Source organism: Cyprinodon tularosa, unplaced genomic scaffold, assembly GCF_016077235.1.
Source record: "Cyprinodon tularosa strain WSP-4 unplaced genomic scaffold, ASM1607723v1 ctg184, whole genome shotgun sequence".
Taxonomy (NCBI): Eukaryota; Metazoa; Chordata; class Actinopteri; order Cyprinodontiformes; family Cyprinodontidae; genus Cyprinodon; species Cyprinodon tularosa.
In genome coordinates, this window is record NW_024038639.1 from 54,250 (window position 1) to 73,644 (window position 19,395).

The 19,395-nt window shown below is 36.5% G+C and overlaps 1 protein-coding gene across 1 annotated transcript; it reads right to left on the bottom strand.

The window, feature by feature from the left end:
- Positions 1–4,997: 4,997 nt before the first annotated feature.
- ctsk (cathepsin K) lies at positions 4,998–18,862 on the bottom strand. The gene is made up of 8 exons (XM_038282485.1): positions 18,712–18,862; positions 17,290–17,413; positions 13,861–13,983; positions 10,867–11,019; positions 6,819–7,037; positions 5,903–6,068; positions 5,586–5,694; positions 4,998–5,394 (listed from the first exon to the last, which is right to left on the bottom strand). Exons 1-8 carry the CDS (start codon positions 18,720–18,722, stop codon positions 5,295–5,297), a joined length of 1,005 nt encoding a protein of 334 aa, XP_038138413.1. The 5' UTR covers positions 18,723–18,862; the 3' UTR covers positions 4,998–5,294.
- Between the last annotated feature and the right edge of the window lie 533 nt (positions 18,863–19,395).

Genomic DNA, 19,395 nt, shown 5'->3' on the forward strand with positions numbered 1-19,395 from the left:
AACTGACCTCAAAGTGAAGTGGATGAAAGGTTAGAAGCTAGCAGCATTTCCTGGAGGTCAGGAAGAACTAGGCAGAGGTCTTAAACACAGAAGAAATACAGAAAACACGTTTGAACCATAAGTGTGTTTAGTTTTCAATACATTCAGTGTAATAATATACTATAAATGGTTTGATGTTTTTTAGCTACATTTCTGCCTGACGGCTCATTATCAGAGTTTTAACTTTGTTTTTTATTACACTGCTTGCCCTGCCCTGCCTGATAGGCAACAATAAATGCTGTGACAGGTTAAAGTTCACGACGTCGTACACCAGAGTTCCACTATTTCCAATAGTGTCACAGCAATGATGCATCAGTTTAAAGCCAGTGATTATGTTGTCTGTTTTAACCAATTTTTATTCATTGCAATTTCCTCTTTACATAAATCATAAATATGATTTATGTAAAGAGGATGTAAATTCAAACTCATATTTGTTTATTAATGGAGTTTTAATTTATTTTTGTTATACATTGTGACACAAAAAATGAATCTGTTTCAAGCAACTGATTCAGTAGCCTCGTGAGACCATCCTGATCTCCTGAGTTTTCAAGGTTTCGCTCGCTAATCAGTCTGGAGACTCTCCGTTAAAGAAAGTTTGGAGCCGTTCACCAAACGAACGTCCAATCAGCGTTGGCTTTGAGGCGAGTGAGGTGTGACGCAACGAGAAGCGCGACAGTTCAGTCTAAAGAACATGGCGGCTTCAGCCGATGAAACTAGCGTTAGCGTGGCTATCGAGCAAGTTTTACCGGAATTACAGAGTATTTCTTCACTGAAAGAAGAGCAAAACACTGCTCTGGTGGCTTTTCTCAGAGGAAAAGATGTTTTTGCTCTTCTCCCGACTGGTTTCGGCAAGAGTTTGATCTTGTGGTTGTGTTTTCGTTGTTGCTCTGTTAGAAGGTCATATGCTTCGTTGATCTGATTGGTTTATTTGGCCCGTCTATCACCAACATCGGCCAACCAGCTAACCAGTATTTTCGCCCCTTCCCAAAATTACTTCAACGGAAGGTTTCCAGATGGATATGCGGAGCAAATCCATCTGGAGTCAGGTTACTGATTCAGAAGATGACAAAAAGAATATTCTGATAACAATTCATAATCAATCAGCATTTCAAGCCTAAATTGCAACTTCTCACATTAATTGTTAATTTCTTAGAAAAATATCCATATTCAATTTCAATTCAGTTTATTTATATAGCGCCAAATTCACAACACATGTCATCTCAAGGCACTTTACAGTTCAACCAGATCATACAGTCAAATCGATACAAAGTTTTCTATCTAAGGAAAACCAGTTGATTGCATTGACTCATTGACTCAAATACAATCCCCCACACTAAGCATGCTTGTAGCGACAGTGGAGAGGAAAAACTCCCTTTTAACAGGAAGAAACCTCCAGCAGAACCAGGCTCAGTGTGAGCGGCCATCTGCCGAGGCCGACTGGGGTTCAAGGAGACAGAAGCAGAGATACAAAAAGCAGCTGTAAAAGGCGGCCCCGTCCAGGAAACACACAGGCAGACGAGCTCCAAGGCAGCTCCCATGCCAGAGGACGAAGAGAGCACATCCACTCAGTCATGGTCAGAGAAACAGGACCACACTGGAAAACAGGCCGATCTCCAACATCTATAAACAAGGGTGTTGATAGAAGCAGCACAGCTGATGTTTCTTTCCAGGATGACGTCACAGCCAAACAGGAACAGACGAGGCAAAGCTACTCTGAGGAAAAGCAGAGAGAGCAGAAGGTTAGAGATTGAACTAACAGATTCTGCAGAATAGGAGAACAGAGAGAGAATGAAGCAGAATGATGAAATGGGGGTCCCTATGTCCTCCAAAAGTCTAAGCCTATAGCAGCATAACTATAGAGATAGCTCAGGATAACCTGAGCCACTCTAACTATAAGCTTTATCAAAAAGGAAAGTTTTAAGCCTAGCCTTAAAAGTAGACAGGGTGTCTGCCTCACGGACTAAAACTGGTAGTTGGTTCCACAGGAGAGGAGCCTGATAACTAAAAGATCTGCCTCCCATTCTACTTTTAGAAATTCTAGGAACCACTAGTAAACCTGCAGATTGAGAGCGAAGTGCTCTGTTAGGAACATAAGGAACAATCAGATCTCTGATATAAGATGGAGCTTGGCCATTTAAGGCTTTATATGTGAGAAGGAGGATTTTAAATTCTATTCTTGATTTAACAGGAAGCCAATGAAGAGAAGCCAGGATAGGCGAGATATGATCTCTCTTTTTAATTTTCATTAGAACTCTTGCTGCAGCATTTTGGATCAGCTGAAGGCTTCTAACTACAGTTTGTGGACTTCCTGATAGTAAAGAATTACAATAGTCTAGCCTTGAAATAACAAATGCATGGCCTAGTTTCTCAGCATCACCCCTGGACAGGATATTTCTAATTTTTGCAATGTTCCTCAGATGAAAGAAGGAAATTCTAGAAACCTCTTTGATATAGGATTTAAATGACAGGTCCTGATCAAAAATAACACCAAGATTTTTTACTTTATTATCTGAAATCAGTTTAATCCCATCCAAATGAAGTGACTGGCTAATCGGTTTCTTTTTCAGAGACTCTGGTCCAAAGACTATAACTTCTGTTTTGTCTGCATTCAGAAGCAGAAAGTTAAGAGTCATCCAGGTTTTTATGTCTTCAAGACATGCCTGTAATCTATGTAATGGGTTATTAGCTGGGTATCATCAGCATAACAGTGGAAATTAATCCCATGCTGTCTAATAACTCTACCAATTGGGAGCATGTATAAAGTAAAGAGAATTGGTCCTAGCACTGATCCCTGTGGTACTCCACAGGTAACCTTTGAGCGTGTTGAAGATCTATCGTTAACATGAACAAACTGAATTCGATCAGATAGATAAGATTTAAACCAGTCTAGTGCTGTTCCTTTAATTCCAACAAAATATTCAAGTCTTTCTAAAAGAATATTATGGTCAACTGTATCAAATGCAGCACTAAGATCCAACAGGACGAGCACAGATACAAGTCCATTATCTGAGGCCATGAGAATATCATTAGTGACTTTCACCAGAGCTGTTTCAGTGCTATGATGAGCTCTAAAGCCAGACTGAAACTCTTCAAAAAGTTCATTATGGTGTAAGTGACCGCACACTTGTTTGGCAACTACTTTCTCAAGAATTTTGGATAAGAAAGGAAGATTGGATATAGGTCTATAATTGACCAAGTCATCTGGGTCAAGAGACGGTTTCTTAAGCAGAGGTTTAACTACAGCAACCTTAAAAGCTTTAGGTACATATCCCTGTAACAGAGATAGATTAATCACATCTAAAATGGAGGAGGAGATCAAAGGGAATACCTCCTTAAATAACCTGGTTGGAACTGGATCTAACATACAAGTTGAAGGCTTAGATGAAGATTTTGCTGAATTTTGCTTATTCAGAAAGTTCAACTGCATCAAAGCAGTCTAAACCCGGTTCAGATTCCATGACTACCTCAGGTACAATCGCGGATAGAGGAGTGCTTATGATCTTATTTTTAATAAGATCAATCTTATTTATAAAGAATCCCATAAAATCATTGCTGCTAAGAGCAGGTGGAATGGACGGTTCAACAGAGCTATGGCTCTGGGTGAGTTTGGCAACTGTATTAAAAAGAAATCTAGGATTACTCTTATTCTCCTCTATTAATGAGGAGAAGTATGCTGCTCTTGCTTTACAAAGGGTCCTCTTATACAGCAGTAAACCATTCCATATCAAACCAACTTTGGTCACAATCAACTTATTAAGTTGTTTTTTCCTTATGAAACAGGGCATGACATTTTCAAGTAAGAGGTGATGCATTACTGCTGGTTTTGCAGAGAATCAAAGCTTTTGTTGTTGATACACTAACACTGTTTGTGTGATCTAAAAATCAGACTATATTTCTAACCATATAGTGACACGTATCCTGCACACAGAAACACATCTCCCAGGGTTTACTATATGTGACATAGAACTGTATACATATGTAAGAATTTTCTCAAAGTGTTGAAAAAAGGTCAGCCATGTAGGAAAGCATGGCCACACGCAGAACACCAACCATGTCTCAGTGAAGCTAAATTTTGATTCATAAATGGAGCATAAATGTCAAATCATTTCCCAAACTTGTTGTTTTTTTAAACGAGTTTTAGCTATATATAAAATCATTAAAGATTCTGAAAGGTCCTAAAGCACAAAACATATATGATACACTAAAACTCAGAAGTAAACAGCTAAAACAAAGACTGAATTCTCCCCTCATGTTATACTTTATTTTCTTGTATTTATATTATTGTTTTTATTTTAAAATTATCTTATAAATTTCTATTTTGTTTATTTATTTGGTTTTATGTCTCTGATGTTTATGTTAACAGCTCTCTTTAGCAAGTCTATGTTATAGATATACTTCAATTTGTGTGAAGAGATGTTCCCCCTGGCTATATTTTCTATGTAACCTGACTTGGAGAAATTAACTCTATGCGGATATGTTTGTCCGTAAATTTTGAAGTTTTCAATAAAAAAAATAAAAATAAAACATGTCTCAGTGAACCAGACCAGCAGCAGCCCTAACCGGACCCTCTTGTTGATAGAGTCCAACCTGCATGAGAATTTAGATCTACTGTACAACATGTCCTCCCAAAAAGCTTTACATTTCTCCCCTTACTAGCTTTGAATTGATAAACTTATTTGGATAAAGGATGAAACATTTACCCTCAACTAAATGTTCAGCAGAAGAGGAAGTGGACAACATTTATTGTTTTACTGTCATTACATTATTTGACTCCAAAGTAATTGTTACAAAAAATCTTTAACTACTCTGCTTAAAAGCAAACAGAATGGGTCCTCTCCTCATTGGCTTGTTAGAGAATTTGAGGATTTTTATAAAAAAAAACAGACAAAAAAAAAAACTTGGTATTTCTGGGATCAGCCAAAAAAGAAGAACAAAATATTTTTTAAATTCAAACTTAATTTTTTATTCATTACAATAGAAAACACTAGTTTGCATTTCAATCATAGGAAAAGTGCTTGAACCAAAGAACAAAACACATGATCATAAGAAAAAAAACCCAGAATATTTATGGGAACTGACTCTCCAGCCACAGGTAGGGAGGAGCTTCCATTGACCAGCAATGTTTTCTTCGTTCTGTTTTCACTCAATGCGACAGAAAAACCATGAGGTGCAAACAATGTGATATGTTGTTGTAGTGGTGTCTTAAAGTCAGAGTAAGGTCTCCTTTTCCTCCCTTCTTTTCAGCTCAGATTCTTTTACATGATGGGATAGCTGGCCAGGTTGGCGATGCCACACAGATTGCCACGGTTACGTGCCATCAGGACGTACCCTTTGTTACCCCAGTTCTCTCCCCAGCTGTCGGGACAAAACAAAGAACAGCATATATTGAACATGGACAGGTGTGAACCAGCGTTTCACTTCATCAGTTTGTCAGAACTGGACATCAACTGACAGACATCCAATCACCAACATAACAGGAAACTCTGCCTTCATTTAGTTTGCACCGAGAGCCACCTGATGCCGTTCAGAAAGCAGGGGATCCTCACCTGTTCTTGACGATCCAGAATTTCTTTCCCCTGGTGTTTACACCGTAGCCAACTGCAAGCACGGCATGATTGATGTCTTCTTTATTGCAGTTGGGGTCATGGTAAATGCCTGGGAACATCAACAAATAAGAGATACACAACTTCTTCCTAAAAGTCCATGAAACTTTTTTAGCTTACAACAGAATATGTTTAATTCTTTTTTTTTGTAATTTAATTATTAGGTATATTATGTAAAGTATGATAAAAAAATCAACTTTCTGTTTCTATGTTTAACAAACATTAAACTTTTACTGAATGTCATCTCAGCTGTAACTGACCTCGCTGGTAGAACTGGAAGGTGGGCTGGGTGGCGTCGATGCCCACAGACACTGGGCCCACTTTGAAGAGTGCCACTGCCAGCGCTCGCTCATTACCTTTTGGCACTTCTTTGTAGCCTTTGATCTGGGCAGCCATGCCTGAGGAGTTGTAGCGGCAAGGCTGGTCCTGCAGACACAGCACAATAAGAGGAACTATTGAGTTAGCTGCAGCCACTTCAAAACTTAACAAAAATATATTATTTAGCTTTATGCAGTCATAAATAGGTGGAGGAATTCCTAACAAATACATATTTTTGAAAAGCATTTTTTTAATATGAAGTTTCAAAATAAAAGTATATAGTCACACCCACAAAACCCGATTGATCACATTCCGAAAGCTCAAACAATTAAACTCCCTGGAATTACAGAAGAGGAAAAGTTTGTTTGCTTGTGGGAAATTTCTTTCTCATCATCGACAGCCAGTCACGAACTCTGTCACGTGTTATCTTATGTTTTACTTATTTTTTTTTTTTTCCTGCTTATGTAAGATTAAGACATGCGAATTGGTCAGTGTGCCAATGTCACAGACAAAAGGAAAACTGTTGACCTTTACAGTTTCACTCTGAATATGAACCTTACTGCTAGAAAAAAAAAAAAAAACAGTAGCCTTTTCCTCTTTCAGTAAAGACATTCAAAACCACAAAACTAAGGTCATCAGAAATGACCAAGTAGGGTTTAAACAAAATCAAAGCAAAGCTTGATCATATTTGAAAGATTCCTCTAAAGCTTAATTAATTATACATATAAATGTAAACAAGGTAAACATGTTTTGAAAAACTCTTAGAGATCTAATTGTACGCTTGGTGCTAAAAATGATTTATTTGTTTATAGACACAACTTTCTGCATTGCAGAGATGGACATTATCACTTTTCTCACCTGTCCAACATATGGGTAGGCTTCCTCAGAGTCAATGCCTCCGTTTTCCTCCACATAATTGAAGGCGTTGGTCATGTACCCTCCTCCACAGCCGTCATTCTCCTTGACACAGTCCACCAGGTTCTGAGGGCTGAGGTCAATCACCTGACCTGTCTTCTTTGCTAGCTGGCCCTCAAGTGCCCCGGCAGAACTGAAGGCCCAGCAGGAGCCGCAGGAGCCCTAGTATTAGGAATATGACAGAGAGCACATGTTTAATTAAATGATTCTCATTCTGCTGTTCAGAATTATGCTTTTTAACCTGAGTTTCTTTAACAAAAAGAGCAAAGATGAAAACCTTTAGTCGGCAAGTAACTTTGTGCTGTTTAAATATAAAAATAATCAGCACCAATTATTGTGATGATTGTTGTTGCTAATTTAAATGATTTTTTAAAAATCGGATTTTTCTAAATAAAACAATGTCAAGCACAAAGAAAGATTTTTTTTTTTTTCAGAAAGCAGTGGTTGCATTCTACTGCCTGACCGTTAGAGGGCAGAGTTGGATAATATATTTTGCTTCAGATTAAAGCTAGCCTTTGCAATAACAAATCAAATTGATTTTGTGTTGGTTTTGTGCATGAATAATTAAGTGCATATCTATGGTACTGTATGTATCACACAATTAAATAGATTTAAGTCTATCATCCTTATGGACGTAGCTCAAAATATTCAAATCAACAAAAAGCTTCAAAGAATAATGCTGTTTGCAGTGACTCCGCCCTGAAATTGTAAATTTCCACTGATAATTTAACCATATATTTCTAAACCGCTCATTCTCTGCAAAAAGATCAATTTAATAAGCGCAGCCACATTCACGTGTTGCTCTGATCAGACTTTTTGGAAACGAACAATATTAAAATTTGTTATATTCGAACAAAGAAAAAAATCAAGTCATAGGAAGCTGCTGAGAATGAAGCAGCAGAGCTGTTAAGATGCAGAAAATGCAGTCATAATGTTGAATAATTCATGAACAGGAAGAAAAGGAGACGCTTAGCACAACCTAGTTATACAGCATCTGCAGTGGCGAAACTTAACCACCAGGGGGCATAACATTTTAATTTTTTAGTAAGACACTTGGTAAATAAGTTAAATTCCTCATCTTAGAGTTAATGAATCTAAATCAAAACATTAAAATAGTAAAGAATGATATCAAGATTAATTTTAAAGCAAAACATCCCTGAGAAATTAGAATAATTTACATTCAACTGGTTATTTCCCCTAAAAATCAACCATGGAGGATTTTATAGGAAATATTTTCTATAAGTTTGTCTTTGGGGTATTTCTTGGCATATTTATTTGTTAGTTATTAAACTGGGAAGAGATCTGGTTTGAAATGTTTACCTGAAAAGTTTAGCATAACCTTTAAAAAAATGCATGACCTAAATATTTATAGGTCCCCAGAAAATAAGCTGTTTTACACATTCTCTGAAATATTGCTTTTAGCATCTTTTTTTCTTTTACAGGAAAACAAACAGTATTGTATGAAAATAGAATTATTTGCATTAAACATGACAGAAAGAATATTCAGCGACCTGTTTGCTCAGTTTATTACAAACCAGCTGTGATGTTTAACATGGTATTTTTCTGATGCTAATCTGACTGCTCATGGGAACCACAGATGTCTGCCATATTTCCCTCTGTTTTGTCCACTTCCTCTTCTGCTGAACAATTATTTGCATAAATAACCACTGGCTGTTCAATCCTCTCATGATGACTAATTAGGTTTTATAATCACAGCCTGGTCTTTGTTTCTGAAATCCATTAGCGAAGAGCCCAGGCCCTCTCTGTTATATGGGTGGCCCCAGACTGTGATAATGGCTTCTAACAACATCTATAGAGTAAACGATAGTTACAGCTGGAAATATGTATTTCCAGGTATTTCTGAGGTTGTTGAAAATATTATTCACTTCCACTTCCCTTTGAAAGCTGAAAAGCTGCTGTTCTTCACAGGTCATGAAAGCCTGCTGACGATTTTCTATTCTATCTGTAACACCTTTTAAGGGGATTTCACATTTAGTTCCAAGAATTTATTTGCATTCTTTTTACTTCCCATACAAATTCCCTCTAAATCATCCAATCATCCACTGGATTCCATACCAATCGACATTTCTAGGTCTTTTAAATTATTTTTTTCGTAGACATTAAAATCGTGAACAGACTAGGCACATCCCGCCGGGAGGAGGCCCAGGACACGCTGGAGGGACTATGTCTGTCGGCTGAACGCCTCAGGCTTCCCTCTAGTGAATCTGAAGGAGGTCTATGGGGGAAAGCGAAGTCTGGGCATCTCTGCTGAGACTGCTGTCCCCACGACCCCCTTCCAGATAAGTGGGAGACAAGTACAAATAAACAGCTTCTCACCTTCAGATAATAATTTCCTATTTCAGATACAAACACACTGGTTTTGATGCAGCAACAAAAAACAAAAACATTTTTCACCAGATCCACACCATTATTTTGGATTAGTCAACAGCAGCTTCCATTGGGGCATAAATAATTTGCAAACAAAGGTGCAGTTATGCAGTTTTGCTGCTCTAAAGTAACTGATCATTAACTGCAAAGTTGATGATCAACAGATTTCTCAAACTGTCGGTCTTTTGAGTCACGTTGCAATTTAATTGAGACACAGGGAATCTGTGTTTCCCTCTATAGCTTAAAAAAGAACAAATAAATCCATCTGTGATTCAAATGCATCTCTTTTCCTATTCCATTTTAATCATCATAAGATTGTTTTTACTGCCTTGATCCTCATAATGTGGAGATGTAGCCCTAGCACTGACTCTCTCGTTGCAAGTTTGTTATGATGAATATCCCTCCTTGCTATCTGTCTCTTGTTGGTTTATAAAGGAAGACAGATTATGGTCCAACCAAATACAGCCAATCAATAATAACTGTAAGTCTGAGTGGAAGTGCGTCAAAAGTCACAATGATAAGTGCTTTAGTGGTGGTATTAAGGAAGGAGATAAGGAAAGGAAGCAGGATGCTTCCTATCGATAGTTCATTTAGCAAGCGGAGCTCCTGCCATTTGTATCAGGAGCTTATGAACTATATATGTCACAGAATTGATAAAAAATAAATTCTTTTTTTACTGTACTGTGTGTGACACTTGCAAATGTATAACCCTTCATATGTGTTTGGTTTTATAATGGAGAGCTTCAGTAAGTTGCTGCATTTGTCTTTTTTCCAGAAGGATGCTTGACTAGCATCATCCATGTGATTTAATGATGTGGGAAAGGATAAAGGGGATAAAGGATAAATCATCAGCTGATGTCATTTAAAGATCAAAGTTACCACCAGTTACCATAGTTACCATAGGTACCACAGAATACATGTCAGATTAAATAATACTATTATACTTCAGCGATAGCATCTAGGTGTTACTTTATTGTGTGTCTCGTGCCATGTCCGTTGGTTGTGCTGTTCTTTTTACATCTCTTTGCAGGTGATGAAGCAGACTGAAGATGTTTTATCGTTATCTCCCTTTTATCTCCTGTTTCTTTCATCTTTTTCCCTTTTTTCTGTTTTTCCTTTCCTCTTCTACTTACATTGCAGTGTCCATATAATCTGTAAAACTTGCTGCATGAATTATAATAAAGCTACATATACATATATATATATATATATATATATATATATATGCATAAATCAAGTGGAACACTATAGTGATAACCATACTGCTCCACTTGTGAAAGTAAAATCTGTTGGGCTCTTTTTGGCATCAATACATTTATTCTTATTGCAACATTGCCAGACAGGATACAATTAAAAAAATAAAATAAAATAAAGATCAAAGTTACCAGTAGCTAAGATTTGTTGAAGATTTCACCTATTTAAATTTTTTTTCTCTTCTGTTTGGCTTTAAGTATAGACCAGCTAAGTGGACTTTTGCACATTTTATAACATTATATAAATGTTCTTGGATTAAATCCCTCCTGAGACCTTTCTGCGTTTGCTATGTTATAGAAAAAGGCAGATCCCAATGAGATTTATTACATCTGTCTTTTGTTTTTCTGACCTGGTTTTTCACTGCGGTCACCATGCCCTTCTTGCGGTAGTCGACAGATTTGGGAAGCCTGGACACAGACTCATCAAATGCCATAGTGAAGCTCCTCTCGTGATCCATTGGGACCAGTAGGCCAGTCATCTTCTCAGCCACTTCCTCAGATGTCTGCAGAAACAGATAAATGATGATGAATAGTTACATTGCTCATGAAATATTAGTATTTTAAATAATCAAAATTTATTCAACTGATTAAACTTAGTCAATTTACTTTACCACCTTGACAAAAGAAGGTTAGCAGGCTTCTTGAGATGCGTTCGATAAATAAAAATGTTAAAAGAATGAGTGAAAAGGCAGCGGAGTGATTCATTCTCGGAGTAGTGATGATGACAAGTAAAATGAGATATGGGAGAGGGAGAAATGGATTCAACAAAGGGGACAGCGGATGAAAATAAAGCAAGGGAAGGTCCAATGAGGGTTACTATGTAATCCTAATAATTTAAGTTTTCCCAACATCAGTTAAAAACAGATTAAGTTATTAAAGGTATACAAGAAGAAAAGGTTTGTATAAAAGACAGTTGGGGTGATGACAGGTTATTTCTGGTTTCATATGTGGCTGTGTTAATGGCAGCTGATTAGATGACATTCAGTGATTATTTCCTCCTTTTAATCCTATCAGTTTCACATCGAGTTTTCAGCTCAGTCCAGTCTAAAAACAGCTACTGTAGGATTCGGTAACACAGCCCATCTGTTGATCTCCTTTATTGAATTTGATGTATTTCCTTCAAAATGAAAACAGGAAGACATTCATTTACAGCCACCTGTTCTGACACAAACATAAATTAGTCATCAAGCTGGAATTCATATGAGAACATGATATGCCTCCAGCAAAGGCACCCACAGCCTGGTATGCTGCACTTAATGAAGCCTGCCCTCCAATCAGTTTTGATCAACGACATGTTTTAGCAGGAAGCTAGTTATGCACAGACGTGTCACTGATTTTAGCAGACATGGCAAAAGTACTCACTTTCCGTACTTGAGTAAAAGTACAGATACTTGTGTAAAAAAATACTCTGGTAAAAGTGGAAGTACTGATTAAGCTTCTTTACTCAAGTAAAAGTAACAAAGTATAGGCTTGTAAATTTACTTAAAGTATAAAAGTAAAAGTAGAAACCATTTTTTTCATGCCGTTGCCTGCATTTTAAATGGATGTCTGCCAATAGGACTAGATCTCCGTTGTGTTCATTTTCAATCATCTCGTCGTCCATGCTACTATGCTAACGCCACCGCCACCAAGCTGCAATGATTTGCCGCGAATGAATACCGCCGAATCTGTCGATTCATCTTGTAGTGGTGCGTCAAATGCAACGTAGATTCCCATCCAATTAGATTGAATTTGGTATTTGATGACGTGAAAAATAATAACGGTAACTCCATTGAAATGGTTCAAAACTAAAGTAACGAGACAATTTTTTTAAATGTAAGGAGTAGAAAGTACAGATATTTGTGTAAAAATGTAAGGAGTAGAAGTAAAAAGTCGCCATAAAAATAAGTAGTAAAGTAAAGTAAAAATATCAGAAAAATCTACTTGAGTACAGTAACAAAGTATTTGTACTTCGTTACTTCCCATCTCTGGATTTTAGACAGCTTCTGCATCTGCTCAGCTTGCCGGTACATGACCTAGGTCAAAAAAAATAAGAACTGATAGCTGGATATGACAGGTAGAAATTATATGGTGAGATAAGTTGTTGATTGACATTTTATGTTTTTTTTGGGGGGGGGAGAAGCCTCCAATGCTCTCTGTACTGGAAAAAATCTAAATCTAGATTAGTCATTTTTTCTTAAAATCAGTGCATTTGTTCTTGGATTGAGGAGGTAAAAGAGAGATTTTCCAAATGGAACAAGACAATTTACACAAAAAAAAAAAAAAAACAACACAATTGCATTATCTTATTTCAAGTGCCTATGATCTAAATATATTATTTTAAGAGTAAAAATACTAATTCCATTGGCAAACTATCTCATACTTACTGAAATGAATGGTAAATACACTTAATTTAAGAAATGTTTACTTATTTCAAGATCGTTTTTCCAGTGTGTAAGTGTAATATTACAGCAAAACCAGTTTAATCAAAATTAAGCCAAAATGCTGTTGGTGTTTTGGACATTCTTAAAAAAAAATCTGCGACATCAATGCTGCAACATCCAGTATATAATGCATGGGCTCTGCTAAAAGTGTTATTTCAATCTGCTGCAAAGACTGATAATAACTTTAACTTATCTCACACTATGCCTGACAGATAGTCCATCTGCACTGATTAAGATTCACTGAATTTAACATGCTTTCATGGATTTGATTTGTGCATTTATTCATAAAGCTCTTTATAAATTAAAAGGCAACCAAAGTTGTGTAAATATGTGCAGCAAAATTAAGCAGTAACAGAAATAAAGGAACAAAGGACAGGTCAAATGGTCGTGCTCTTTGGGGTTAAAACTGATTTAAAAAGATGTTTCTAAAGAGACTTTAAAGGATTTTATTTTCCAGCAGGCCTCAAAACAAATGTGACATTTTTATATGGCATCATAAAGGATGTGTGAATGTTTGAGAAGAATCTAAAAGTTTAATGAAGATTGCTTGTTAAAGGAAACATATATCTTAATTTCTTTGTTAATCGATTACAGATTAGAATCAGTATGTTGCAATTAGTATGCAAGGCATGTTCTACTGGGCTGAGCCTGAAATGGTAATCAGCGATAGTCACAGATGTGTTTGAAACAGAGCTCCTGCCATAGAAATGCAGACAATGGTGAATAAACGAGGAACCTGCTGGGTAGATGAGGAACAGATAGATTTTTTTTATTTATCTATTTTTTGTTTTGCTTTTTTCATCTGTCTCTGGGTAAAAAACAAAAAACAAAAAACAAAGGTAGCTTTATTGAGATGATTACATGTTAAGTACGTATTTTTGTTATAGATAAAGAAATAACAGTAACATAGCCTTTACATACCATGTCTCCCAGTTGGTTCATTCCCAGCTCATAGGAGTGCATGCCCAGTGCTGCCTCCTGGTTATGAGCCTCAATCATTCGCATGTTCTTCTCCCAGATGGCTCTGCGGATCCCCTCTTCATCCTGAGGCAAACAAAGACAGCTTTCAGGCCCATGTGTCAGTTTTAAAGAAAAAAAGGTGCCCATCCCCTGCAGCCACATAGATAATTTTCATCATTTGAAATTCCTTTTCAAGCATCAACTTTTTACTTATAATTTCTGATGCTTTGCCAAAAAACTGTCGAAAAAATCATTGACATTAAAAATAGCTTCATTTAAGCTGGTGTTAATGAAATCACAAGAGGATGTAGAAAAAATATGTCTTGGTAATAAAATGAAATGTAGGAAAGCAAATGTAATTATCAAGGGCTAAATAACAATGGATGTCCGATACAACTTCCCATTTTAAAGCTTAAATAGCAGCTAACCTATTACACCTGCAGGCTGCAAATCCATTACTTGGTGACTATAATAAACCAGCAAACCAGGCTGCGTAGAAGAGAGAGATGTTTATAGAAATGCTGACCTACATTTGGTAAACCACACTATTATTATGTATGGAAAAAGAAGTAAAATAGAAATACATTTAAAAAGGTGCAAGACAAAAAGATTAAATGTACTATTTCCCATCTGTATAAAGAACTGACAGCAGATGCAGGCCAAATTGGGCAAGCAGGGCAAATTTAATTATAATCAGCCTGCTGGAAAAAGAAAAAGCTTCCTTGTGTTGTAGCCTAATTCTGTTAATTAGGCCAATTTAACTGGCGATTCACACAGTAGTATTCTCTTAAACAAATATTCTAAATCAATTATTTGTAATTTATCCACCAGTTATGTTGCTACTTAATGTTGTGCCTCAATTTTGCCTTTTATCTATATGATGGAGATAAAATGTAACCAATGGGTTTTGGGATATGGTGCTGGTGGAAAACATCAACCATTTCTCTGGTTAGGCTATTATGAACTATTAAAGCCCTGAATCAACTGCTATGCATATCTGCATAACTGGATATTTTTGGAGTCCCAGAAAATGAAAGTGATGCTTTTCGATTGCTGGACTGGTTTTAACAGCTATGGCTGCCTGCATGAACATATTGTAATGGGGTAGGCTTCAAAGTGGACTCTGGACATCTCTAAATGATTCTTAATGGTACTGCTGCAGGAGGAGTTTAGAACGAGTTAAGGAATGCTGAAAAAAAATTGCATCATGACACGATTTAGATACTCTGTCAACCACATTAGACTGCAAATGGGTTTTACACAACATTAAACATTTACAGTTAAAGCAACATAAAACACATGCCAACATTGTCAACATTAAAAGAAGAGTGCATGGCACAGCCAACATGCGTCTACACATACTGACACAGTGCAAGCACCAACACACTCACAGCTGTGCAGATATGACCTCTAGCTGGAGGTGATGCACAAAGAGGGATGACTGATGCTCAAAAAGCACTGATAAAATGAATTTACAGTCAGGTCTGCTTCTAAACCAGCCAAACCCCATTCCCTTCCATCTTCACACCCCATAACTTCAAAAACAAAAGTTATATGACAGAGGATTTGAACCTTAGCTTGTGAAACCGAGAAGGGATTAAAAATGGGGCAGAAAGTAAGTTAGAAGTGATGGGAGTTTTTCTCTGTTGGGAATTTTCCGACACCTGCTCTGACGCTTCCACCATCAGAGCATAAAAAAAAGGATCCAAAAATTAGGCTAATTGGATTTTCCCTCATCATTTTAGATGATTGGAGAAGAGTTACAATATTATAACTTTAAAGATAATTGTGACTTTTATCTGACAAATATTATTCCTTTTACTCATTTTTACTTCTTTTTTTCATTATCTATCATCATTCTAAATTACCGGTAAGGATAAAAAGAAAAGAAAATATTACAGAGTAATAATAACATCTCATACTTTACGTCCTGTCTTACTTCTGTTTGTTCGGGTCTGAAACAAACAGCACAGGTTTTATTCCTCATTTCCCCTGCTGACATTGTTTCCTTCAGCACTTACCACCCAGAGTTATTATGCATCTTATTAAAACCACACACTACTCATTACTGTTAAAGAACAAAGGCACACTGTGGTGAATAAGCAGTTTTTTTTATTAGAATTGCATTGTGAATACAACGATTCACTGGACTGGTCCAAGAGGAAGACTTATATGTACCGTCATCCAGTCGAGATTAATATTGATATTATATGATCATATTTTTAACTGCAACAAAACTTTGTGCTGTAGGTTGTTGCACAAGCAAAAATCCACTTAGTGTTGCTTTTTTTAAATCTAAAACACCTTAAGCTGCTTTTATATTGGATGTTGCAGTTGTGGTTTAGTTATTCTGAGAGGCGAAGGTGCAGACAGATGCAACACCGGGGTCCAGGTTCTGCACTGCTTGCTGGACTAAACCCGCAACCCAGATGGAACAGACTTACAGGAACTAAGAGGGTGTAAACTTGTTTCTTAACAGATGAATTGTATTATATATAAAAATTTATAGCAAAGAAGAAAGGGGAAAACAAAGTTTCCAGATCAATAGAAGAATGCAAATTGCTACCTTAAATATGCAGAGTTCCTTCACAGTTAGACCGTAAAAGGTGGCTTCAGGGTAATATATTCAGAAAACTTGCATAAAATTTGAAAAGCTCTCACCCTAATGTCATCTTTTTTAATTCTTCTTTCCACTTTGTGAAGAACTTTCCTAAATGTTGCCTTGCAAAAACCAGGAGCCATAAACAGAAATCAACAAATCCAAGGGTACGCTGCAACTGCTTTTAGGCCCAATTATTCACCATTTTTACTAATCTGCACATATTTAAACACTGAAATTATGTTACATTGAAGTGAACCCATCTGTGTGACATCTCATGGTTATTAGCTACAATGGGTTTTATTTAGTGGTATCAGAGCATTTGTAGCTAAATAGAAATCAATGCCCCATTTTGGTAAGGTTGAAAAAAAAATATTGAGCCCTCATATTAACCTTAGTGAAGATCATAGAAATGGGCTTTTTTATTTTATGCAGAACAAATATGTAGATTTTAAGTATATATAAGGAATTTGGTTGACATACAGTATAAAGTGTTTATTTGACTTTTTATATCTTCAACATCGGAAGCATCAGAATATTATATAAATTCAGCAAATAAAAAGTCTTACTAAACCAAAAAAAAGATAAAAACGAAATAGGTTGCTGCAGGTTACAAAGGAGATGTTGTAACGAATTCCAAGCTTGTAGGTTTAGATATGATCTCCTGGTACCCCTTAAGATTTATTATCAGACACTTGCTTCTTTTTTTTCACATAATCTTCATTCCTCCGTCAAAAGCTTCAGTGTCAGACAAGAACCGGGAAACAGAGCTTGTTTTAACAGGCACTCACCAAGCCGTTATATTCTCGCCGATGTGTAATCTTCCATTGCTCCCACTGGGCTTCCAGAGTGGTTTCATCAATGTGGCCCAACGCTGAGACAGCCAGCAGCAATACACACACATACCAAAACATCCTGAAAGTAGATGTTAATGTTAAGTTAATGTAAAGTTAATGACTCAATATTTTTTGCCCATTTCAATCATTTCTATCAACCTTTTTGGTAATAATGCATTTAGATCTAGAGCTGCAGCTGAAACAATAAACCCTCCTCAGGATTTTTCCCTCTACTTTTTGTGGTCACATGATAGTTTCGTTCATGTGCTGCTGAACAATGAGCTAACACCATACTTGTATATTTTGGTATCTTTTAGAACAAACACTAATAACTGTCTTCAAAGCAAAAACTTATACATTTTGCAATATAAAATATACTTTATACGTTATCTGTAATAATTTTAGAGGTAGCTAGAGAATAAAAATAAGGAGAAGATATGGAACCCGTGTAAATCAGAGGAACATTTTCTCTCTCTGACTCTACATAATATGTACAAGAGGATTAGAATCTAACTCCTGGTGTTAAATGTTTGGTTTTCCTCTCAGATATGTTTGCCTGAAAGGCTTTTCAGCACTCCCAGCTCTTTGCTTTCCTACCATCTGCCTTTCATCAAGTCTTTTTATGACACTCTGCATCTGTTTATAGTTTCCGGTAGAGGGCCCGTATCTTTCAAGGGTTATTTCAACTGAAAACAGGAATCAGGCTGTTTCCTTTAGTTTTTAAGAAGTGCACACTTTTACATTGTCTTCCTTCCCATTGCTATAGCTTCACCTTTGTGCTGACCTGGTGAAGAGCTTTGCCTAAAAAGCCATTGTGTATTTAATTAGCAGCGTGGGCACTGTGCCTCTGCATGAGTCACATGAATTCTCCCCCTGAGGTTTCTTTTATGTTGTAGAAATTAATTCATATTTTTCATGGGTCATTTATATATATCTTTTTTTGCATTTTTCCATCTATGTGTCAATTTTATAAGCAAAAGTCAAAAAGTCGCAGTGGTAAGACTGAGGTTCTTACTTTTGAAAATCTCCCTAATGTGCAGCTGAGTGAAAGTCATTCTCCAGTTTCAATCCTTCTTAGTCTTATCATGTTCTTATCTGGAGAATACACTTATTAAAGAATGGGCGCTTAAGTTCAAACATAGAAAACTTTGAACTTAAATTCCTATTCTCTGTCTCCCAGTCTTTTGTTGTAAATCTTTTCCCTGCAATGAAATAGGTTTGACTTCAGAGACCGGTTTATGACACTAGACAGCCAGCTCTTAGTCTCTACGACACAGTGTAGTTTCAAACTGATTAAAACTGCTCTGAGGTGAGCTCCATTCAACACAAAGACTTGACAATACTAAATGTGAGAAAATCTATGATAGTCAAACCTACCTTGGTTCCATAAGTTTGAGAGTCCTCTGAATCTGAAGCTCTGTTCCTTTGTTGCTAAAGTAGGTCAGTGTGCAAGTTTATAATGGCAGGATTTTAAGGAAGTATAATGGGAACACCGTGTCTGGGGAGGAGCTTTATTTTTTCCATACGGGGAAGTTACATTTGGTTTTAGCTAAAACAGCTGGATGATGTCAGGTGTCAAGTTACACAGGAATGTCTGAACATTTACAGACACCATTGAACGGCTGTACATTCGGACTTCTGCATGAAAAACAAGAAAATCATCTTTTTAATGTTTTGCAATAATTCTTATTTCTTTAATTCCATTGTAATTAATCTGGCAGATAAGAATCAGAAAAGCTTTATTGCCAAATTGTAACTTAGACGCACAAGGAACTGGCTTTCATAATAAAGTGCTACTTACAAACAAACACGCAGTTGGCATAAACAAATGTAGCGATATGTTATTTTGCATAAAGAATGCAAATTATATAGGAATAAGAGAAGAGAACAATAAATACAAATTTGGTGTTATTTTTTGAAACTGAGTTTCTTAAATCACTTTCATTTTGGCTACTTAATGAACTTGAAGTCACATTTTTTTGTCAATACCAGAGATTCAGCTTTGTTACCTCATGACTAATTCTGGATTTTTGGAGACTACATTGCAAGTAAACCTAAACT

Excerpts from the sequence above, each read along its gene's own strand:
- ctsk (XM_038282485.1), bottom strand. Across the intron at positions 7,038-10,866 it reads TGACCGCAGTGAAAAACCAG|GGCTCCTGCGGCTCCTGCTG; the intron begins GTCAGAAAAACA and ends TCCTAATACTAG. Across the intron at positions 6,069-6,818 it reads CCTACCCATATGTTGGACAG|GACCAGCCTTGCCGCTACAA; the intron begins GTGAGAAAAGTG and ends CTGTGTCTGCAG.